Source organism: Aedes aegypti, chromosome 3 (assembly GCF_002204515.2).
Source record: "Aedes aegypti strain LVP_AGWG chromosome 3, AaegL5.0 Primary Assembly, whole genome shotgun sequence".
NCBI classification, from domain to species: Eukaryota; Metazoa; Arthropoda; class Insecta; order Diptera; family Culicidae; genus Aedes; species Aedes aegypti.
Window position 1 is genome coordinate 109,022,923 of NC_035109.1, and position 25,593 is coordinate 109,048,515.

Here is a 25,593-nt window from a genome sequence, read left to right on the forward strand (position 1 = left end):
CATGGGCCTGATATAATTGAATCGGCCGGTAAAAAGGTGGTCGATGGACATCGGTGAGTGTGTGACGTCTGTTTGTCTGTGATTTTGGCATGTTCTTTGATTCGGTTATGCTGTGCAATTGATTAATTGGGACAAAAAACTGAAATCACTTCCTTAGGGGGTCCAAAATACGACCGTTACCCTAAACTTTGTGGATTTTGTTTTTGAGTAGATGCTACATATATAGTAAAGTTCAACGCTTATTATTCACCGCCCATTGTATTACAACTCAAACTTGAGTAGTTTTTTATTACCGTGCACAAATTTTGGGTAAGTTTTTCGGCATCTTTTTCAGCAATCTATTTGTGCGTGTAAACTCATCTGTCATCACCGGTTTTGTTTTCATCGCGTTTCGCCGCCCGCTATAGCAAAGACGCTTTGTCTGACATCTTGTTTTCGGTTCGATTGGTCTAGTTCGCGTGTGGTGTCGAAAAGTGTTAAATTTACCTGTAAAAAGTGTTCCATTTCACAGGAAAATAGTGTAAAAGTGTGACGTAAAGTGATTTACATAGGATAAAAGTGAAATTCGATCGGGAGCTGTCGGATTTTGTGCGTAAATTGAAATTCTTTTTCGGGGCTGAATTCGTCGCCAAAAGCGAAGCAAAAACGAAGTGCAGAGCCTCAAAGGAGGTACTAGATTAGCAAAACAAAGCAGCAGGGGTGTTCAAGAAAAATGAGCAAGAGAAGGCGTAGCAGTTCCATTCTGGATGAGGACGATAGCGATGATGATAGCCTACCGGAGCAGTCTCCCGTTGCGCCAGGATCAAGGAAGAAGAAGAAGCTAGATCCGGTAAGTTAGTGTTTCAGGTTTTTGTACTGTTCTGTGTCAGAGTGTTGTTCCTGGTGACCTTGATCAAAATACCTACTCTCGGTTGGTAATATTTGCTTATGCTATATTTCGTGTGGAACAGTCCCATAAGCATAATATCAATTTTTCCAATATTTTCACATTAACAGCACTGCTCATGAACGCTCTTATTTGTTCCATATTTTAGGCTGAAATCTGCCAACATCTTTACGATTCACTGCGCACGTTCAAGAAGGAGGATGGAACAACGCTTTGTGATACCTTCATCCGAGCTCCCAAGCGACGTCAGGAACCGTCCTACTACGAAGTGGTAGCCAATCCGATTGATCTGTTGAAGGTTCAGCAAAAACTGAAAACTGAGGCGTACGAAGATGTAGACGACATGACGACGGATATCGAACTTATCGTGAAAAATGCAAAGGCATTCTACAAGCCGGATACTCCGGAATATCAGGATGCCTGCCAGTTGATGGACGTATTCAACACAAATAAGCAAAAGCTGATGGAAGGAATGGATCAAGAGTCGGGAGAGGCGAAGCCAAGGAAGATTACCAGGCCAAGGAAGTCGATGCACAAAGATGACGACACGGACGGAGATGATTTGGATCCGTACGAGGAACTGTTCAATGCCGTGATGACAGCGACGGATGAGAACAGAGAATTGCACCGAATGTTCCAGTTGCTCCCATCGAAGAAGCTTTATCCGGACTATTACGACGTGATTGATCATCCAATCGATTTGAAATGCATTGCGGTCAAAATCCAAACGAATGCCTATTCGACGTTGAACGATATGGAGAAGGATCTACTGCAGATGACCAAGAATGCTTGCACTTTTAATGAGCCCGGATCGCAGATCTACAAGGATGCGAAGAATTTGAAGCGAATTTTCACCAACAGGAAGATTGAGATCGAAAACGGGCGACTGAGGAAAAGTGCCAACAGGAAGGCCCGCACTGGAACCAGCTTGAGTGCCATGGTGGCCGCCCTGAAGGAAGAAGTTGAGAGCTCCGATGACGAGCTGGACGACTCCATGGACACGGAAGGCGAAGGACCGCTTTGGCAGTTGTTCGACCAACTTTACAACACCGCAAATACTAATGGTAATGTAGTGACTTTTGTCCCTATTTAGATGTTCTGCTTTTTCGTCAAAATTAATGATTGAGTTATTAACTTTCGTTTTATCTTTTGTTTCCTTTATTACCCCTGAATCATTTCCTCCCTGTTTCACGTTTTAATGATTTAAATCGCTTGCACTTCCCATCCTTCCTTCCTTTTCCCCATTTTAAATACACGGTTTGTTCGTTTTGCTCCACCCCGCCCTCCGCAACGACAACAACCAAACTTATAGATCCCAATGCTGTAGGCGCTCCGCTAGGAGAATCCCTTTGGAAGCTGCCCAACCGGCGATTCCATCCGGAGTACTACACCATGGTAAAGAAGCCTATTTCGATGGGCCAAATCCGAAACAAGCTCAAGAAGGGATTGTATGCCAACGTGACCGACATGAGTGCCGACTTGTACGTGATGTTGGACAACGCCAAGAAGACGAATCCTCCCAGTAGCAAGATCTACAAGGTAAGCTTATTGACGGGGGTTGCTTGGGCGTGGTCAGATGCCCATAAAATGGGGAAGGGATAATCGATAGACTTCAAAGATGTAACTCACCGAATTTTCCACACTATCAGCAGAATTGGATTTGGTCAGACTTGGTCTCTATTTTAATGCAAGTCTCTTAAAAATTTCTATTTGTAATGGAATCTCTTTTTCAACCACTATTTTAGTTCTCCTTGCAGTGAATTCTGATTCGAAGATTCTACCCCATTACCCCGAATGCCATTTCCCAGAATGCCACCACCCCGAATTCCATTACCCCCAATGTACCATTACCCCGAATTCCATCACCCCGAATGCTTTTTCCCCGAATTTACAATTATCTTCACATGATGATATTGATGACATTTCCCCATGATATTGGAATTCGGGGTAATGTCATTCGGGGTGATGGATCATTCGGGGTTTTGGAATTCGGGGTAATGGCGTTCGGGTTAATGGCATTCGGGGTAATGGGATTCGGGGTAATGGGGTAGAATCTGATTCGAAATACCTAACCTGCCTAAACAGGAATTTCCACAGGGATTACTCCAAAAATTTCCAAAATGCTATTCCTGGATTTTCTTTAGAGATTTTTCCAACAATTCTTGTTTTCCACCGATTTTCTAGTAGTTACTGTGAGGAAGTAATGAAGTGTTATTGAATTATCCTGAGACGAATTATCCATTCAGGCAACATAGTATGATAAGCAGGCTTAGCGAAATGCCTGCATGGAAACTGTGGTGACCTAGTGGCAGCACACTAGATTACCACATTTAATTATTTTTTCAGCGATTTTCAACGTCATTCCAGCGTATAATCATTTAGATCAATCCTGTGGTTGCTCTCTTTTATGCAATATTTGCAACTTTTATTGAGCACGTAGGTTTCTTTTTTATGAATTTTCCACTTGAACCTTTTCTCATTTTTTTTTCTTCAATGGGAAATTTATTTACCATAGAAACCCGAATTTATATCCGGTTTTGACATCCGTATCCTTTTCTACCTCTTTGATGGTGCGGTCAAATTTTCAAATTTTCTTCTACGTTCTTTGAGTCCATTTTTGCCTTTTCCTGATGGATTTTCATCCGCCCTATAGGCATTTCCCTTCATCGAGGCGAGATATGCTTGCCTTCTCCGGTAGGATTTTCATCCTCCGTTAAGGCGTTTCCCTTCATTGAGGCGAAACATTCTTGCCTCCTCTGGATGGATTTTCATCCACCGTTAAGGCGTCTCCCTCCTTTGAGGCGAGATATTCTTGCCTTCTCCGGGTGGATTTTCATCCACCGCTAAGGCATCTCCCTCAATTGAGGCGAGACATTTCTTTTCCCCTCGAGTCTGATCTGATGAGATTCTATCTTCCGGAAAATCAGACGATTATAGTTACCCTTTATAGATGCCTTGAGATCTATTCTGATCCAACTTCCGACTGGTTTATTCGCTGTTCTTGGGTTCTTGCTCGTCGCCAATGTGGTACTTTTGCACTTGACAGATTGAATGATAATCCTCATTTTTGTATAGCATAGCCTACTCAGCTATATACATAACTACCACAGAAACCAAGAAACAAACATACTTTCAGTTATTGGTCTAATCTTGGCTCGCAAAGACGCTTTGAGGAAAGCGATTATCAAGTTACTACAGTTACTTTAGCAATATATATCTACATGAGTTCTTTCAAGAAAATCCCCTATGGTTTTTTTTTTTGAGAAATTCGTTGAAGTTTCCCAGGGTTCCCAGAGTTCCTCGAGGTATTCCTTCCCCGATTTTTTAGTTATTTCTCCAGCCATTTTATGTGAATTCCTTCGTGAATTCATTTACGGTTTATCTCAAGAATTGCTTAAGTTTATAATTCTTTCAGGAAGCTATTCAAAACTCTTCTGTATGGACCGATGCACAAGTTCGCTATCTGACGTTTGAGAGGTGCCGTGTTATTTACGTGACCATGGCAACGAGTGAATTCGGCACCGCACAAACGTCAAATTAGTGAACTCGTGCATCGGTCCATAAATGCGACCAGTAATTAATCATTAAGGGGAAACATTTAGGAATCCAAAGATGTCCGTCCAAGGGGTGGATCACTTCTGATGCATCTGTTAAATTTCAATGCATTTAAATGCACACTCAGCAAATTGGCAATTCATGGCTTGCTCCAATGTTTATTTTCTATCCTTGTCAAATTGTCAAAGTCATTGAGCGTTTCGGGGCGCTCAGGAAAAGCTACTGCTCTCCAAAAAAAAAACACTACCTGTGTTACCTCGTATTGTAACCGGTCTTGTCCTCCGTCCCGACTGGTCTAGCGACTGATTGAGGGTGATACCACCCGCTTACTCTACTCGTAGCCAGTGCGAAGGTGCTCGTAGTAAGAGAAGTCTCAATAACTTACTGCGAACTGGCAGCTGTGTAATCGCTCCAACGAAGCTTCAGACCAGCTCCCACTATTGTTTTTTGCTGGCCGCAGTGAGGAAAATTCTAAAAACTTCACTTTCGGTCATCTAAGAAATAAGTGCCTTGAAGAAGCCTCGGCCTAGCTACTTGTACCACTCCCCGGACCCATTGGAGTATCGAATATGGAATCAATATAATCCTAATCATTCTTCCGCTTGAATATTCAGAACCCATATCTCCCGTCAGTCTGTAAGTTAGACAGTGTAGTCGCAGGGTATCCAGAAACGGATTTTGGAGTTTCTGTTATTTCAACGACTTTCAGACACCAGTTCTTTATCGTCTTCCTTCATATAATCCAAATACAGCGGTGATTAAACGCTCCGACGTAGAAATGTACATTCTGCAAGGAAAGCAATATAGGAAGCAATACTTGAGAGAGAGAATATCAATTTAAAGAGCTCATCGTTCTGTCTCCAAGATCCCCAACCGACATTGTAGGAGATAAAATAAGATGTTTGGACACAAGACTGTAATTCGTTATTTTATTGTTCTAATCATCAATTTGCGAATCTATGCAGATTTCTATTTTCCGCTGGTAAGCAGACTGTAGCTAGATTTCTTAGGAAGAAGTTTCAATCTACTAGGTACTTTTGATTATCCCTCAGAACGTGCGACAATATATTCCTGTCAACCATTTATCCTTTCTCCACTATGTATGCATAGACTGTTCTTGACGGAAAAGTCCTCAAGTAATTTGATGCTTGATCTTGATGTTTCGAAGTTAAGCATTGGTCAGGATTTTAAACTTATTATATATTCCGGTTTCCAAAAAGCTTGATTATCTGAAACGAATAAAATTTGTGATTAGGTAGTTGAAGAAAATCATTGTAGAGTACCAATTACAACAATTTCATAACAATCACAACAAACAATGGCGTGTTGCTATGGACCGATGTACCAGTTCACTATTTGACGTTTGAGCGGTGCCGTGTTATTTACGTGACCATGGCAACAAGTGAATTCCGTGAATTCGGCACCGCTCAAATGCACTATGGGCGATCAGGTGGCCAATAATCGAAAAAATGACTTGTTCTGATAGGTTTATCTTGTACATCATTCCATAGTAAACACCTCTATTAAGTTATTCCTAGAATATCATGGAAAAATCTTTTATATTTTAATTGATACAGGATGTCAAAGTTAGAGTTTTTATGAAAAATTAAGAATTCAGTGCAAACACAAGGTACACATTGAATACAATATACTGCATAATGGTAATATTTTATACAGATCTTTATACACTGTCCGAAAGCTTATTCAAAAAGCTATCTAAGAAAAATAAATTAAAACAAAAATTCGTACTTTAGGTCGGAAAAATGCGGAGAGTGCACTGAAAAAAATATATTTGATTTTATATAGAAACTTTACACGTCTCATACTTTTTTGTCCCAAGTTGTCCCAGGCTAAAATTTATTTCCAAGGGTGCTTTGAGATGTAAACTAAAGGATCGTTAAGAATTTAGCTGCACAAATTTGCACTTTTTTGATTTAGGGCTTTTTGAACTTTTCTAATATTTTTAACCATTTTCTATTAAAAACAGCCAAAAACTAATTCGGAGAATAAATTTACATCGCTAAACCATCCATATCATCATTTCTATGAAAGTTCTAACATTTATAACGGTTTGCACAACGTTAATCGCATAAATTGCTCATATGCATCACTAGTTACAAAACTTATTATTTCGATATAGGTCCTATTCAAAAGTTAGTCTCGAAACCTTGTTTTTGAAAATATAACATCAAATTTGTATTACAAAACTCATAAATACAACATGAGATGGAAAAAATATTTTTGGCCGCCAGTCTGTATGGAAACCGCCCATAGTGAAATGTCAAATTAGTAAACTTGTGCATTGGTCCATAGCACTATGGACCAATGCACGTGTTCACTAATTTGACGTTTGAGCGGTGCCGAATTCACGCGTTGCCATGATCACGTAAATAACACTGCACCGCTAAAACGTCAACGAGTGAACCCGTGCATCGGTCCATACGATGGTATGGGTCAGTGCTAAGCTGATGGGAATACCAAAAAATGTATTTGATGCAAATTGATGCACATCTGATGTGCACTGAATAAGTGATCCACCCCTTGTGTCCGTCACAATGGCCGACATGTGCTCCTACTTTCGTTTTCAAAGACACTAAACCGAAGATTTTTTTTTATTTCAAGCATTATGTTAGTGCCCAAAATCAAAATAAAAAGTGCATTATTGTTGGATGCTTCCTTCTCGAGACTAGGGTCTTTAAAGTTTTGGTGAAATATTGGAAGTCGGATTCTAAACTGCTTCAGCTTATGTTCTTCCAAAAATGTCCACGAATAACTCCTGCAGTTCTTCCATTAAGTTTTTGAATAATTTTTCAAGCAAAATCTCCATAGATCCTTCAATATTTCTTTGAAAACCACAAACATTTAGCACATTTTTCTACAATATTATGAGCATTTTTACAGTAGGGTAAGGCGGGACAAGATGCACAAGGAACATTACTAGCTGAATAACAGTTTATCCAGATAAAATATGGTTAGTGTTTTTTGGGTGTGTCAGCTGGTCTATTCTTAGCTTATACACCAAAAAAAATCCTATAATTGGAGCTGTTGTATTTTGTACAACATAAGTGTAGAAACCTCGCGAAAACTGGAAGGTTATACAGTGCCTGTTAGATTTTGGCAACATGCCAAAAAAAATCATGTTGCCTAAATTAAAAGTGCACTGATTGTTTACAAACACGCGTAGCTGCGATGGGGACTGATGCACATATCAATTCTCATAAGCACAGTGTTGCAACTCTTTCGAATCTTCTAGCCGGAATGCAGACTATGCTCCAGGATATGATATTCAAAACCAGTGCTATAATTGATTCGAGCAATGCATCGCTGCAAGATAAAATCTCTGCCATGAGTATGGCTTTGCAACGTTGTCAAGACCAAAGTAGATGCAAAATCAACGAACTGGCGGACTGCGTCGACAAGATCAAAGCTGATGTTTGCAGTATCCACGATCGTGTTATTGCCAACGAGAGAAGTAACGACTTGCTGCTGTTTGGGGTACCCTACTATCCGGCCGAAGATCTCCGGGGGCACCTGCGGTTAATTTGTGCTCAGCTCGGCTTCTCTGAGAAGAACCTGCCGTTGATACATGTCAAACGCCTATCTAAAACTACCATCAAGGCAGGTAGTAAATCGCCAATCATGATACGTTTCGCTTTCAAGAACCAGCGTCGCGATTTCTTCCGACGGTATCTTTCAACACTAGACCTTTCGTTGCATCACCTGGGCTTCCAGAATAAAGAAAGGATTTATCTGGATGAAAACCTTACGAAACTGGGCCGGTTAATCAAAGGTGCCGCATTAAAGATGAAACGCGACGGAAAACTCTACAGCGTGTACACCAACGATGGAATCGTTCACATAAGGACTACTGCGGGTGCTGATTCTGTTCCTGTACTGTCACTGAAGCAGTTGCTGACTTAAACCTTTTCCAATGAAGTTACTCTATCCTTCCCCATGAATTCCATGACTCCAGTCCTTTTTTTTTTATTCCTTGGATATTCCCCTCCTGAAAGTCAAATTACTTAATTTACCCTTCCATAAAGATTCTGAATACTCCTTCATGGCATCCCATGACTCCATTCCTTCAGTTCTTTCCATGTATTCTTCCTTCCTAAAAGTTTACTTCCTCATCTTCCACTAGGGTGCTTGAAGGATCGCCAATCACAAATTGATGCTGATATCGGATGCTGCTGAGGTGTGCTGCTGCTGTTGTTGCAAGATGTTGCTGTTGTTCGTTCCGATCTGTTTCTTCACATACATTCACAAATAGTTAGCTGCCTATCATTTTACAAGTTCATTAATGGATTGCTCTCATTTTGCAAACTCGCTAATTTGTCTTGCTGCTGATATGTTGCCGTTGACTGGGGTAGATCAATCTTGCTTAAATTCGCTCACAATGAATTTCTTTGATGCAGGATAACCAAAGACATGCTCTTTCAAATAGTTGTATTCCTCGTGTTGTAATGAATAGTGTGCTAGATGTAAATTTTCTGAATATTTGCCATGTTAATGTTCAAAGCATTTACGCGCGTCAGATGTCCAAATTTAGTGAGTTTAAAATGTGCTTCGAAAACAGTAAAATAGATATTATCTGTGTAACTGAGAGCTGGCTTACAAGTGACATTAACGATAACCTTATTGCTGTTGATGGATATAATCTGATTAGACTTGATCGAACATACAGTCGTGGGGGTGGCATTTGTGTATATTTAAAGAACGACATAAACTACAAACTTGTCAGTCAGTCTGAACTATTGCCTGGTATTGATTATTCTTGCTTAACTGAGTACTTATTCATAGAAGTTAAACACAATAATGATAAATTTTTGTTGGGAGTTTTCTATAATCCTCCTGACTCCGATTGCTCAGATGTTTTGTTTGATAAACTCTCTGAATTGTCTGTTCGGTATATCAATGGACCGATGCACGAGTTCATTATTTGACGTTTGAGCGGTGCCGTGTTATTTACGTGACTATGGCAACGAGTGAATTCGGCACCGCTCAAACGTCAAAATAGTGAACTCTTGCATCGGTCCATACTGTTATTTTAGGTGACTGTGCCTTCCGATAAGCCGAGCGGACTGTATATTTTTAAGGAAACTCGAAATCGAAAATAAAACGCGTCCGATTCTAACGAGTTCAACAATTACTTTAACTTTATTCATGAAAGATACATGTGTGTATGTGAAAGGTTTATCTTCCGGTCTTCCTGTTAAAGTTGGATTCTGCAGTAGCAATTTCTCGCGTAACATCCTCCCGGCCTTGAAACCTGTTTCAATGTTACTGGCCATCTAGAGGCAACAGACATACCTCCGTTATAGCTCGCTTATATTCACCCTTCGAAGTCCTTACGGTGACGACACGTGTTACGCCGTCCTTCCCCGGATGTAATTCGGTTACCCGGCCGAGTGGCCACTGGAAAGGAGGCGCACCTTGGTCGATCATCAGCACCAAAGCTCCTTCAGTGATGTTAATGGTCTTCGTCCACTTTGACCTGTTCTGTAATTCAGGTAAGTACTCGGCTGTCCATCTTCGCCAGAAGTGTTGGAAGATGGTCTGAACTAATTGCCATCGCGAAAGTGTGCTCATCTTCAGATTCAAGTAGGATGGCTCACTGATAGCCTGCATCTCCCGCCCTATCAGGAAGTGTGCAGGTGTAACCGCAGTAAAGTCACAGGGATCATCAGAGGACGGTACCAATGGTCGGGAGTTTAATACCGCTTCAATTTGGGTCAACGTAGTGTAGAGTTCCTCGTACGACAGCTTATAACCACCAACAATCCTTGTCAGATGGTGTTTCACTTGTTTAACCCCGGCCTCCCATATGCCACCGAAATGGGGGCTCCGAGGTGGTATGAAGGTCCACTCGATTCCTTGAGTCGTGCAAAAATCCGTTATCTTCTTCGCTTGCTGTTGATCTTCGAAAAGACGCGCTAGCTCTTCAAGCTCATTCTGTGCCCCGACAAAATTTGTGGCATTGTCGGAAAACATCTTACATGGCAGCCCTCGACGACTTGTGAACCGTCGCAGCGCAGCCAAGAAAGCATTCGTTGTCAAGTCAGATACAAGTTCCACATGAATTGCACGAGTCAGCATGCAGACAAACAGACTGACATAGGCCTTCGTGACTAACGGCCTTCGACCTGCTGTTGACGATTTAATCATAAAGGGACCGGCAAAATCCACACCGGTAAAGGCAAACGTCGGCGCTGGTTGGACTCGGTATGAAGGTAAGTCTCCCATAAGCTGAGATGTCTTCAGTGGATTCGCTCTAAAACAGGTGATGCAGCTAGCTATAACCTTGCGTATAGTTGACTTCACTCTCAACGGCCAAAACCTTTGACGAACCATCGCAAGAAGACTCTTCTGTCCAATGTGCAAATTTGACCGATGCATACTTCTCACAACTGCCATCGAAAACGGATGTCCAGCAGGCAAAAGCATCTGATGTCGACTATCGTAGGGTACCAAAGCACGTTTGATTCTACCGCCCACGCGCAGGATACCATCTTGCAAATCGATGAACGGTTTCAAGCCACACAAACGGTGTTTCGATTGGCCTCCTTCAGCAATAATTCGTATCTCATGATGAAACGTCTCCTTCTGCACGCACCGCACTATCACCAACAGCGCAGTTCTTAATTCCGGAACAGTTAATGGCCCGCTGATAATCGTCTGCCTCTTGCTGGCAAGGTACCTGGCAAACCGAACGAAGTAGGCCATTGATCGAAGCATTTTGTCATAATCGTTCACTCTGTCAAACATCATCAATCTGCGTAGTGAAGAAGTAACTGCCAGCGAAACACCAGTTCTCATCTCGGGCAAGTTTTCTTCCACTAACGGTTCGAGCTGTACTTCTTCAATCGTTGCCGCCTTAAGCATGGGTGGACCGCTCCACCACATCTCGTTGTCTATCAGCTTCCGAGGAAATTCACCACGTGAAATCACGTCAGCTGGATTCTCGTGGCTGGGAACGTATCGCCAAGTATACGCGCCAGTAATTCGTTGGATTTCGCTCACACGGTTGGAGACATACAGTTGCAGCATTCCAGGTGGTTTCCTAATCCAACTGTAGACGATCTGCGAGTCGGTCCACAGGATCACTGATTCAAAATCAATATCGATCGCAGCAATCGTCTTTTCGAGTAACCTTGACAGAAGGACAGCACCTAACAACTCGGCGCGAGGAGTAGTGATCGGCTTGCACTTGTTCATTTTCTTCGGAAGGATTCTGGATTTGCTGCAGACTAGTCGGATAGTAACAGAGCCATCATTTTGTACGACACGAGTATAGATACATGCCCCATAAGCTTCGTCTGAGGCGTCGGAGAAGCCATGCAACTGGACTGATACTGTATCACCTGTCGAAATCCATCTGGGCACACGAAGGTTGTTCAGGCACGTCAATTCTTCACGAAAGCACCGCCATTTGTGGATGATACTCTGTGGGACGGGGTCATCCCAATCCACTTGGAGAACACTGACCTCCCGTAGAATCAATTTGGCTGCGGTTATTACTGGACCAACCAAACCAAGCAAATCGTATATTTTCGCAACTTCGCTGAGAATTTTCCTTTTCGTTGTAGCTTCCGGGTTGCCAGGAACAACAGAGAACGAAAACCAATCTTCACGAGGATTCCAAACGACGCCCAAAGTCTTGATGATATTCGAGCTTGTATCGCCCAGTTCAAAATCAGTGCCATGGAACTCCTTCTCGACATGTTGCAATATTTCCGGTCGATTGGCACACCATTTGTGCGTTCCAAAGCAACCTTTCTGCAATAATTCGCTTACTTCTTTTTGCAGAGCGCACGCATCCTGGATTCTATGCGCACCTCCAATAACGTCGTCCATATAAGTGCTCTTTTTTATTACCCTTGCCGCTTGAGGGTATTCGTGTTGATGATCTTCGGAAACCTGGCGGAGTGCCATGGTAGCTTGGAATGCAGACGATGCCAGACCATAGGTGACCGTCAAAAGCTCATACACCATTAGAGGCTCGTTCCGATCGTAGCGCCAAACTATTCTTTGAAACGCTGTGTCCGGGGGAAGGACACCAACTTGTCGAAACATTTTGATGACGTCTACTGTGAACACGTACCTGTAGCCACGGTAGTTCAGCAAAATCGAAAACAAATCGTTCTGTATGTTCGGTCCTGACATCAGCGCATCGTTGATTGCCACTCCTGATGAGGACGTTGCAGAGCCGTCGAAAACGACCCTCAATTTTGTCGACGTACTGGAAGGTTTTACTACACAGTGATGTGGTATGTAGTAAGCGGAACCTGGCTCTTCATTCTCGTCAACCGCAATGGCTCTCATATGCCCAAGGGACTCGTACTCTCGCATAAAGCTGGCATACTGTAGTTTGATATCTGGTTGCCTATCGAGCCGTCGCTCCAATGACAGGAATCGTTTCGTCGCCATTTCTCGGGAATCACCAAGCTCGTTTTTCCTGTCGTTGAACGGATGGCGTACGAAGTACCTTCCTTGCTGATCTCTCTGGTAAGTGTCACGAAAATGCTCCAAGCAAATATCATCCACTACCTTGTTCGGATGCTGGATCTGATCACAGGCCTCTAGTTTGTAGAAGCTTCGAAGAAGTTCGCTCAAGTCTTCAAGAGAGGTTTGGCAGAATGATCGAGCAATTACTGGCGCATCGGACGAAACTACACCACCAGCAACCCAACCAAACTTGGTGTCAGTAAGCACTGGCTGGTTCGATCCAAGCTTCAATTGGCCAGTTTTCACGATGTTCCAGAATATTTCGGCACCAACGAGCATGTCGATGCGTCCTCGCCGATTGAACTCCGGGTCAGCTAGCTTGACGTCAGCTGGAATAGACCACTCTGATGCATTGAATGATCTCTCTGGAAGGTCACCAGTAATCTTCGGCGCTACTAGAAATTGTAGCTCAGCGGAGAAATCTTCGACGCAGGATTCGATTGTAATGCGTACCATGCGACGGATCCTCGTGTTCGTCCCGTTGAGACCACTGACCGTGTAGTCTACGGGTTCTTTCTTCATGCAAACCAAGTTAGCGAAACGTTCAGTAACGAAGTGTTCTGTTGACGCGGAATCCAACAGCACCCGGCAGGGGTAAACAGCAGAGTTGGAACCGCGCACGTTCACGATTGCAGTGGAGAGCAATGTTTGCTTCGTTTGACTTCCAACACTAACGCTGAGGGTTGTGCCAGTGCCGAATCGAGGAGGATCGACTTGGGTGCTAACTTCAGATTCCTTGCGAGAGACTCTTGCTTCTTCGTGGACGGCATTCTGATTGACAGCGGTAATCGAATCGGGTGATCTGGAGCTAGAAACTTCGTTGGCATGAAGTGATGTATGGTGACGCTTGCCACACTCCCGGCAACTATGCGACGAAGTGCATCCGTTCGTGCGGTGGCCTTTTTGCAGGCAGTTAAAGCAGCATCCTGTTTTCTTCAGCGTGTTATATTTTTCACTCACGTTCATCTTCTTAAAGCTTTCGCATTTCCATAGTTCATGAGCATTTTTGCATACAGCACACTTTAGTTCACTTTTCGTATCATATTTCAGTTCACTTGTATTTATCAGCGTATGAGCTTTTGTCACCGCTTTCGGTTTCACACTTTCCACTTTCATGTTCGTTTCAATCTTTTCAGTCACTTTACACTGTTCTTGCAGGAACTCCATCGTATCCTTGTAGCTGGGCAGGATTCCCGGTTTCTGCCGTATCTCCCACGCGACTCTTGTTGCTTTGTCCATCCGCGATGAGATGATGTTGATAACCATTTGCTCGCCGAGGCCTTGCAGCGGGAGGTCAAGATTCTTCAAGGCTTCGATGTTTTTGCTGCTCACGTCGAGCAACTTTCGAAGATTTGCCGAACTGTCCTTAGTGATCTTCGGCAAATTGAACAAACACTCGATGTGCTTGTCAATGATAAGCCTCCTGTCTTCGAATCTATCAGTCAGGAATTGCCAGGCAGCATTGTAATCATTGTTGTTTACAATGTCCTGGTCAATGATTCCTGCTACCGGCCCAACTAATGAATTACGCAGATGGTAAAGTTTAATGGCCGGGTCTTCGTGTGTATATCGATTCATGATGGTAGTAAACATGGATTTAAACGAAAACCATCGTTCATACGACCCGTCGAAGGTCGGCAACGGCGCTTGCAATGGCGGAAGGTAGGAAAGAGTTGATCCGGGTGTCATCGACGACGATGTTGCTGCTACGACAACTTCTTTCTTCTCCATCTGATTAGTTGCCGCTTCTATCAGCATACTCAACCGGATCGCCAAATTCGCATACATCGTCTCGAATTCGACGTATTTCGCTTCCTGTTCGGCTCGTCGCTCCTCAGAGAGGGGCAGGGCATGAATCATGTTTTGGAACTCATTGTATTCGCGATACGACTGTTCGACTGTTTTCTGATGCAACCGAAGGAAATGCAAATTCATAATGTTCGGGTTCGGGTCATCTTCACTATGTTCAATGGCACTTCTCACACGTGTAAGTTTGCCCTTCACTGCCCCTTTCTGATGAGAGAGAGTCTTCAGCTGTTCTTCCATTCTGGCGTTATCCTGTTTCGCCTTTTGCTGGGATTTCTGTTCGGCGATCGTTTTCGATGGTGTTGACATGACACGACACGATCACTTCACTATTCTCGAACGACGGCCATTTGCAATTTTCGTGGCGCGTCGCTGCACCCGACCAGCAAATCTGGTGAATGCTCGAAATCAACGATTTTTCGCGGAAAAAACACTCGCGTCGACGTTTTTCCACTACTTTTCTATTTATTCGGCCTGAAGGACCAATGTGCCTTCCGATAAGCCGAGCGGACTGTATATTTTTAAGGAAACTCGAAATCGAAAATAAAACGCGTCCGATTCTAACGAGTTCAACAATTACTTTAACTTTATTCATGAAAGATACATGTGTGTATGTGAAAGGTTTATCTTCCGGTCTTCCTGTTAAAGTTGGATTCTGCAGTAGCAATTTCTCGCGTAACAGTGACTTTAACACAAATTGGAACAAATCGTGTAGGAAAACTCTAAATTTTAAAAACTCTGTGGATTCTTTTGGTTTTAGCTGTGTCAATTCCATTCCAACCCACTTTTACCCTGGAGGGTGCTCTCAAATCGACCTGATACTATCATCTAGTACGGAGTTTATCTTGAACACACAACAAGTGTCTGCTCCGGCATTTTCAAATCATGATATAATATTCTCTGCTCTAAACATTCCTCGGAAAATGAATGTCAACCAGCGTATCTATAGGGACTATAAGAATATCGACGTTCAAGCCTTGGCCGATGCTGTTAATTCCGTAAACTGGTCGATTTTTGACAGTATTTCTGATTCTGATGTTGCTGTGAACATGTTTAATGCGATATTGAATGATTTACATGATACGTTTGTACCACTTCGATGTTTTAAGCAGAAACGAAATCCGTGGTTCAATAATGAAATCCAGAAGGCCATGATAGAACGAGACATCGCATATCGTTCGTGGGTGTCCGAAAGAACATCAGCGAATCACAATCTGTACAAGCAGCTAAGGAACAAGGTCACAGATCTCATAAGATTGGCCAAATCTAACCTTGTTTCTCATAGGATTGAGTCATCTAGTTCATCGAAGAATCTATGGTGGAAGTTGAAGCAAATGAACACTATTGGTTCATCTTATAAAAATAGCTGTTTTGAAAGTACTAGCTCAGAAATCAATCATTTTTTCGCTTCTAATTTCACAGTAGACAATAGTATAGTCACACTACCTTCCACTGATGTCAATGGATTCCGGTTCTCTCAAGTCAATGATCATGATGTTGTACTAGCAATCAAATCTATTAAATCGAATGCAGTTGGACTTGATAATATTTCCTTGAAATTCATTCGTTTGATCCTTCCTTGTATAGTGTCCCGAATCACATCAATTTTTAATTTAATAATTACTTCATCGATATATCCTTGTGCTTGGAAAACTTCGAAAGTTATTCCAATAAGAAAAAAGGCTTCAGCTAATACGCTAGATAATCTACGACCTATCAGTATTTTGAGCGCGTTGTCAAAAGTTTTTGAAAGAATCCTGAAGTTACAGATTCAACAACACATCTCAGATTTTAACCTTCTATCTACATATCAATCGGGTTTCAGGGCTGGTCACAGTACAACTACAGCTTTCTTAAAAGTGCATGATGACATACACTGCGTAATCGATAAGAAAGGTTTAGCATTTTTACTTTTGATTGACTTTTCAAAGGCCTTTGATAGGGTGTCACATGCGAAATTGATCCATAAGCTTTCATCACAGTTTATGTTTTCTAGATCTGCTGTTCGTTTAGTTCAAGCTTATTTAACTGGTCGATCTCAAGTTGTACACGTCAATGGTGAACTTTCAGATAACATTGATATTATATCAGGTGTGCCTCAAGGCTCAATTTTGGGCCCTTTATTTTTTACTATGTTCATCAACGATTTGCCAAGTGTCCTGAAACATTGCAAAATTCACATGTTTGCGGATGATGTCCAAATATATTTGTATGCTACTGATCTTTCCGTTTCAGAGATGTCGCTATTACTAAACGAAGATTTATCTAGGATATTTTCATGGTTAACTAGGAATTTGCTTCCTATAAATGCTGCAAAGACCAAAGTAATGCTAATAACAAGGAACCGTGGCACGACTCATTATCCACATATTGTGATGGGTGATGCAATAATCGACTATGTGGACAAAATAACAGTTCTGGGTTTCGTTATTCAGAACAACCTAGAATGGGAAAGTCATATTAAAATGCAGTGTTCTAAAATTTATAATTCCCTCCGTGTACTTAGGCTTACCTCAAGGAATCTTCCAATCTCTATCAAACTAAGTCTGTTTAAGTCATTAATTTTACCACACTTTTTATATGGAGATGTATTTTTGTTAAATGCATCGTCTATGGCTATAAATCGTTTGCGTGTAGCATTGAATTCTTGCGTACGATATATATTTAATCTCTCAAGATATTCAAGAGTTTCCCATCTACAACACCAGCTTTTAGGTTGTCAGTTTTGTGATTTCTACAAGCTCCGAGGTTGCATAACCCTGTTTAAAATTATTTCTAAAGCAAGTCCTGAATATTTACATGATAAATTAAATCCTTTTCTTAGCAACCGAAACCGTAACTACCAATTGCAACGAATCTTTACAACACATTATAGGAATACATTATTTGTTCAGGGCATAATATTTTGGAATCAGCTTCCTATCGAAATTAAAAATAAAACTAGTTTGGGAGGATTTAGGCAGGATTACATTGCCTTTTTCAGCGGTCAACATCAGCAATGAAAATAAGACAAACACTTTTTTTTCAACTAAGAGTTTTTACGTCGGATTTTGTTAGATTGTTCTTACAAATGAATTCATCTTTTGTAGTAATTTAAAAGGATTTTCCTTACGCTACATTATTATACGGAAATAAATAAATAAATAAATAAATAAATAAATAAATTGAACCGTTCCAAAATTCAACGGTTGTTTTAATTATATCTTTTATCACCGTATTAATGACCACGAATTAAATTAATCTATTTTGAATATGTTAAGCCTTAAGAAGGGCCACAGAAACATTGAGATTGGCAAGATTTGTGACTGATCATGATCCATTTTTTTTGTACATGGATTTCCGTGTTGCCAAATTTAAGCCGAGTAAGAATCGAACGGGCACTGTATGATGAAAAGTATTCTTAGTAAACTTAGTATTCTTATGATCACTCAAACACTTGTTATACCCTATCTCAGCAATCATTCTCCTGCTTGTTTCGTAAAAGACTAGGTTGGCATTATACCGGGGAAACGCTTGCTGTCCGAACTCGCTGTCGCTCGTCGGACCTAAAAATGGAAAAAACATCCTCTGTTTGCATTATACCGGGCAAACGCCTGGATTTGCTGTTTGCATGACACCGAATAGATGCTATACACACCCTTCGGATATCAGAGACTTCGGCGGCTTTCTGCCGCCTCTGTTCCTTTATCCTCAATGCGGCTTCGCCGCATGTAAATTTTACACTGTTTACCGACATGACTGCATTTAACAGAGCATGGACTTGTTCTTTTCATCTTTAGGTCAGTTCTGGAAAGCGTCAATGTAAATAGAAGTTGTCGCGTGCCTTTTACATTGGCGATCAAAAGTGAGGTTAGGTTGCGAAAGTTTTTCAAATTGAAATGAATATTTACAGTTTCCTGTGCCCTCAATAACAAAAATCTTGTCAGTTTAATGATTGCGGCGATTTTTCTTCCAATATTATCATTAGAAACTTTGCTTAAGATGCGCTAATCCCTATTCTAGAAGAGCGCCATCTACGCATGTTAGCTTTGCGTTAGATCACCAATAGATGGTTCTCTCACTGTCATCGGACGGTGAGACAATGACAAAAGCTTTCTTCAAAATCTCCTTCATTTTTCCGTAGCTACGGCTTGTGACAGAATTGTAAACAAGACAATGTAATTTATAACGCTAGAATCATTTAAGGATCTCTACTTTATTTATCGAACACTTCCTGAAATTTTCCAAAATAAGATAGAAATTTTAAAAGCAAAATAACTTTACAATTGCTCTCATGAGGCCCCGTCATTGCGACCTGATGAAGTGAGCACATGAAATATAGCTTCGCCTAGTGACAGTGAGAAGACTGGTTTCGTCAGTGTCGCAAGCCGGTCATGATTCTTAACAGCCCTGCTTTAGGTTTGTAACTTTAATTCGTCCTTCTGTTATTCGGCCTTTTGTGATTCGGCCTTCTGAGCATTCGGCCTTTAGTGATTCGGCCTTTTGTGATAATCCCATCCGAATTTACTAAAGAAAAATTTTGGCGATATTCGCGAAAAAATCTTGGAAAAACATCTTGTAAAAATTCTGGATTATTTTGTTTTAGGTAGGGAAAGTGTTCCAGTTATGGGCATAGTGGTCCCATATTTGGCCATATGCAAAATTCGGATAGCTTTAACATTTTTAATCATTATGGATGTTTCATCATCAAGATATATCCTATATATCACTGCTAAAACACAAAAAAACTTTTCAAAATGTTGAGACATTCAAATTATCACGTAGGGCGAAATAGGAAGCCACTACAGTGGAGATTCGCTGGTTGGAACACGACTGCCTTCCATCTAGCGAATCGGACCCGTTAGTTGGAACCAGTGTTGCTCAGACTTATTTCCCCGAAAATAACATTTTCCGAACTACGAAGCCACGAACTACTACAACCATGCTCTATCCTCCTAAGATAGAAAAGCAGGTGGTTAAGCTTGAGTACTGCACACAAAATCGATCAATTTTGATCCCAGAGAGCCACAATTCAAGTTTCGGTGAAATGAAATGAGTGAGTGAGTGAGTGCGAATCATTTCACCGAAACTTGAATTGCGGCCCACCGAGATCGAAACTGTCGGATCCCATGTGCAACACTCAAGCCCAACCACCTCCCCCTCCATCTCAGGAATACAACGCACAGTTATAACAGTTCATGGCTTCACAATTCGAATTTCGGGGAAATGAGTCTGGTCAACACTGGTTGGAACCTGAGAGAGACTCGCGAAGAGGAAAAATATCAACGTCATATGCAGCCCAGATTCCCCTCTCACGAAACGTCAAATGCAGCCCACCGTTTTTATGGCTGAAAAAGTGAAAAGTATTGTGTTCAAAGTAAACTGTTATTAAAAATCTCAATCGGCGGAGCAGTTTTTTCAAAAGTTGCTGATAAATCTAAGCAGAAGAATAATTATTTCTAATGTCTGCTACGTTTGCTGGCATGAAATTTCACTCAAACTGCTATTTATGATTCGATGTGATGCAAACTCAATCATTTTTTGCTGAGAGGTTCATGTGAGGATTTGAATAGCATGCGCATAATTGGTATAAATACAAAGTGGAATAAGAAAAAAACTCAGCAATCACAGAAAAAGAAGACCGTCTTCGCGAGTCTCGTCTCAGGTTGGAACGACTGACAGCTGGTGAAAATGCTCCACACTAACGCATCTGGAGAGCAAATCGTCACGAAACGCACATATACATACGCATTTGTTTTATATATGGAGACTTCAATAGGCCTATTCACATGACGTTCCAAATTAGCTGATCGGGAAGCTCTTTGACAGTTCTTCTATGGAAATGACAGCCTCGAATTTGCACCGGTGTTCCACCGATGTAAACAAATGCATAGACGGACCTGTCACATGAAAAGGCCTATGCGGCGGTACTCAGACGTCAAAGTCAGTTTGACATTTTCTGGTGACATTTGAGTGCTTTTTAGTTGGAATATTTTCCAATCAGCGAACGTCCAACAATCGAGACATTCCATGTAGCGGACCCCAACGAGCGAATCCCCACTGTATGGCCATAACTGGTACACCTACGCTATACAATGAGGAACTAATGGGTTACATGCCTGCAATGATTCGTTACTAATCACATAGTAACGCACATGCGCTAGTGTCTATGCACGAAAAATCGCTAAAAGGTAACGCGAAAAATATTTGTATGGCGAAATGCATCTAACGAATTATTTCTCAAAATTGGAAACTTTTTTAGCAAAAATATTTGGTACCGGTTATACGCAATGATGATGGCTATCATGCCTACCAAATATTTTTACGATTAATGTTTTCATTTACGAGATATTTGAAATTAAATGCCTTTCCCCGTACAAAATAAAACGAGAAAACTTCTGCTGATCAACTGTGGACAAAAGCAAAGCAGGTAATCCATTGTGCATCTTCGTGATTCACTTTGACAGGTTCTTTTTTACGGCCAATACGTTTGAAACTGGCAGTGAGATGTTCTTAAGCAATGACAAATTGTGACAAAATATGGACTCAGTAGCGTTCCTCTCGCCGAAGAATAGGTCTTAGTTCGAACAATTTCTGGAGGAATTTGTTGATAAAATCTGAAGGAAACTTGACAAAAATTTTGGATTATTTCCTAAAGCTATTCTCAGAGAAACTTCTGGTTGAAATATTAAAAAAAAACTCTAAATGGAAATTTTAGCGAAAATCCTCAGAAATTTCCAGAGGAAGAGGAAGATATTCTTTAACAACAAGCGTCACGTTCCAACGGAATTTGATAGCTAATGCACTTTCTAAGATTCATAATGCATATGTTCGAATGCAAAATAGCAACTTCCAGAAAATTTTGTGGAAGAATTGCTGAACGAATTTGTAAAGAAATCTGTAGAGGAATTCCTTGTGGCTTCCCTCTGGCTACACCCATGGGTTCTTCGGATGAAACACTGTACAAAATTTTGTATTTATTCTAGGACGCCGTCAAAATGCAAAAACTGCTCAACCAGAAGCTGATCGACTCGGGCGATTTGGACGAAAGTGAAGATGAAGATGACACGGACTCTTCTTCGGTTGCCGCCACACCAGCTAAGAAGCCAAACCCCCAGAAGAAGACTCCACGACCTCGTTCGTCCATGTCCATGGTGCAGTCTCCACCGCAATCCGCAACGAGCACCCCAATCGCAAAGTCCGCCAAAAGCCAACAATCGTTTCTCACCGCCCTGCGGAAGAAGTTGCTCTCGCTGCACGAATACATGTTGCAGTACACGGTCAACGGACGCCAACCGATGGGTTTGTTCATCGAGAAACCGTCGAAGAAGCTTTATCCGGACTACTACCAGGTGATCCAGCATCCGATCGACATGACCACCATCGAGAACAACATCAAAAGCGATCGGTACGGAGTGCTGGATGATGCCGTCGGAGATTACCGGCTGATGTTCTCCAACTGTCGCAAGTATAACGAGGAGGGATCGATGATCTACGAAGATGCCAACATTCTGGAAAAGGCACTGAATGAGAAGCTGAAGGAATTCTCCGGCATTAATAAACGATTCAGCATGCCCAAGTCGGCGTAAGTTACATCCAGGTACAATTGATGATTTTAAAACGGTCTTAAAAGGCTCATTTCTTCCAGGTCCAAACCGAAGACCAAGTTGAACACATTGGAATCCAAGTTGAAGCACTTGTACGACACCATCCGTGAGTACCGGGAACCGAAGGCCAACCGGCAGCTGTCCTTTATCTTCATGAAACTGCCATCCAAGAATGTAAGTATGCTTTTACCATCGAAAACGTCTAGCATTATTGATCATTGTAATGAGTTTGGAACAACGAAAAAAATGCACTCGCTTTTCTCGTTCTTCTTGTTTTCTTCTTTTCATTCTTTCCATGTCCGGTTCCGTTGCACACCGCCTGTGTTTTGCCGGTTTTTGTGTGTGTATGTTGGATTGGACATTGGAAAAGAACAAGGTAATATTATTTTTTTAGGATTCTACCGTAACACCTTTTCCAGTTTATATGCTACTTAACTGCTTGTTCAAATAATTGGCTCGCCCTAATGATGGTTAAGCAGAATATGCATGGTGGGTTTGCGTCTCCGGTGCTGAGCTTTTTTTCCCGCATTGGAAATGAAACATTAAATGGCTTTAGTCAGTGTTGTCAGATTTAACGATTTTTTTTCTTCCGCAAAGTTTGAATTTTGATAAGAGTTTTTTTCTTGGCTATTTCATTGACTAGCCTTTGGATTTTATCCAAAAAAGTTACGTAGTAAAATATTTCTTTGTATACAGTAACTACGCTAACGCTAACAATGGCGTAGTAAAATATTTCTTAGTTTTATATATAAGTATATTACTTTTGTTATTTTAACTTGTATTTCTAGCAAACATGTGACAAATTTCAACCATCAGATATATTTGTTTAGGGTTAGAATATTTAATTGCAATTCTTCTTTTTCTTGGTAATAGCTCATTTAGTTTGTCAAGTATCCATGATAGCAAAATTTGATATTGAGTATTTCAAATGATTTATGTTATTTAAAATATTTGCTCAAATTACAAATCTCATAACAAAGTTTACTATCATGAATATTTTGTTATTAGTTATTCGAAGATTCTATAGGATAAGATACTAAAAACAAATTTAGCTATGATTGCATGTTTTGTCATTGATGATGATAAAGCATGATATGATTTCAAAATTTATTCTAACGTCCTGGTTAAGTTCATGGAAATATTATGAATAAAAATCTTAGAAAAGTGACTTGGAAAATCAACGAAGGAATCATTGTTTTTTATAAAGATTTCAATGCAATACCTGTATGAAAAATAGGTCAAATGTCTAAATCAATGTCTGGTGAAAGTCTTGGAGAGTATCACAAGAAAATACTTGTATTTAGATTCTGCATAGAGACATCTGATCACATTTTATAAGGTGTTTTTTTTTATAAAAACCCTCAAAATGTTTCCAGCTTTAATATCATTTACAAGCCAATGTAAAACTGGTATAGGAATGCCCTGCTAAAGCAATTGGCCATTAAGAACCAGGTTAATTTATACTGAGTAGCAAGCCATTGTGGAATTGAAGCTTTTACTTGCATGGAAAGCATCAGGCGTCCAGTTCATAGAACCAAAACCCTTATGCGGTGTATTTAAATGTTTAATACAGATCGAATTAAAACAATGGCAGGATCAAATGATAATGTCAAACTGGATTGCAACAGAAACCTCAAGGCAATCCGAACTGTTCATAACTCCAAATAAAAAGGTTACGGAATCAAAAATCTTCAAGCATTCTTATTGTGCTTTTTATAGGACATTGTCCGACAAGATAACATTTGAATAAGATCAATCGATGTCAAACTGTTGTCTGTCGGTTTTGCAACTGTGAAATAGAGATTTCACAACTTTTGCTCTGTGACTGTCCAGCGTTATATGTACGTAGAAGACAATATTTCAATAAGGGCATTTTAAGCCGTATTGAAATTTGTTTAGTAAATCTCAATCTGGTTGTTGGTTTCATTCTAAGAAGCATACCGGATCATCACAGTCAATGACATTTCCCCCAAATGATAATCCATCGTCCTGAACAATGCAAATTAAACAAGGCTATATTCAGTGCGCATCGTACCTTCGTGCTGTGCGTACACGAATTCTCTCTGCTCTTGGAAGTTTTCTTAAAAACTACCTAAAGCAATAAAACAGTACTTTTCAGTGCTACAAAAACAGTACTTTTCAGTGCTAAAATTAAAAACGGTACTTTTCAGTGCTACTAAAACAGTACTTTTCAGTACTATTTTTTCTACTATTGATCCCTTTACGATCCTTGTTTGGACCCGTGCCTTCGATTTTTCGTTGGACCCGTTGGCGAAAGCTAGCGGTGGTAATCCTTCTTGGACACCGTCTTGGGAAAAAACCTTTCGAAGGTCACGTCTTCTTTCGTTTATTAATTAAACATGGTATCAACAACAAACAAAAGGAAGGGTGAATCTCTGAATTCACTACTTCCTTCCAAAAAAGTGGGTTTTAAAACTGTCACTACACGTGGCAAGAATGGAAGAAAGGACGCTTCCCCGGAATGCGAACTTTCTTCCAAGGGTGAAATGAATAATTGTATCGAAATGAGCAATCAGTTCGATGCTCTAGACAAATTTTCCGAACACCAAATCGAAGCAGCCTCTAGCCCAGGCTCTTTGATTCAAGTGAGGAAGCAAAGAGTGCCGCCTATCGTGGTCGGTTGTTCCGAATTTGGGGGATTTAGGCAGGAGATCTTGAACTCCATTAGGGGAATCAAGGTTTCCTTCCAAATCGCAAAGAAAGGAGACTGTCGCGTGTTGCCGGAAACTCTTAAAGATCGTGAGCTTCTTCTCAAACATCTTGATGAGAAGAAGCACAAATTTTTTACTTATGACGACAAAACTGAACGTTTGTTCAAAGTTGTCTTGAAAGGTCTCTCAAGTGACTATAAATCACCTGAAGAGATCAAAAATGGAATAAATGATTTACTTGGATTTTCCCCAGTCCAAGTAATCATTATGAAAAAGAGAACCCAATCTGGCATTGTTCGGAAAGGGCTTTCTCAAGAATTTTATTTAGTTCACTTTAACAAAAAAGAACTAAATAATATTAAAGCTTTAGAAAAAGCAAAACTTTTGTTTGATGTCCGTGTGACATGGGAACATTTCCAGAAACCTGGAGGAAATTACCAGAACCCCACTCAGTGCCGTCGGTGCCAAAAGTGGGGTCATGGTACAAAAAATTGTCGCATGGATGCTAAATGCATGATTTGCGGAGGTTCTTCTCACGCCAAAGACGTCTGTCCAGTGAAGGAAGATACCACTAAATTCATAT

The 25,593-nt window shown here is 41.0% G+C and overlaps 1 protein-coding gene across 10 annotated transcripts in view; it reads left to right on the forward strand.

The window, feature by feature from the left end:
• Nucleotides 1–400: 400 nt before the first annotated feature.
• LOC5569999 (protein polybromo-1) overlaps nucleotides 401–25,593 on the forward strand; it is a 51,347-nt gene continuing 26,154 nt past the window's right edge. For 6 of the 10 annotated variants that reach the window (XM_021853623.1, XM_021853624.1, XM_021853627.1 and 3 more), the window contains exons 1-6: nucleotides 401–829; nucleotides 1,035–1,950; nucleotides 2,199–2,425; nucleotides 21,718–22,316; nucleotides 22,380–22,512; nucleotides 22,709–22,714. In XM_021853623.1, coding sequence (XP_021709315.1) covers nucleotides 713–829; nucleotides 1,035–1,950; nucleotides 2,199–2,425; nucleotides 21,718–22,316; nucleotides 22,380–22,512; nucleotides 22,709–22,714 — 1,998 coding nt within the window. In that variant the 5' untranslated portion in view covers nucleotides 401–712. The remainder of the gene's footprint in view (nucleotides 830–1,034; nucleotides 1,951–2,198; nucleotides 2,426–21,717; nucleotides 22,317–22,379; nucleotides 22,513–22,708; nucleotides 22,715–25,593) is intronic. The other 4 variants (XM_021853625.1, XM_021853631.1, XM_021853632.1 and 1 more) reach the window with 2 other exon arrangements.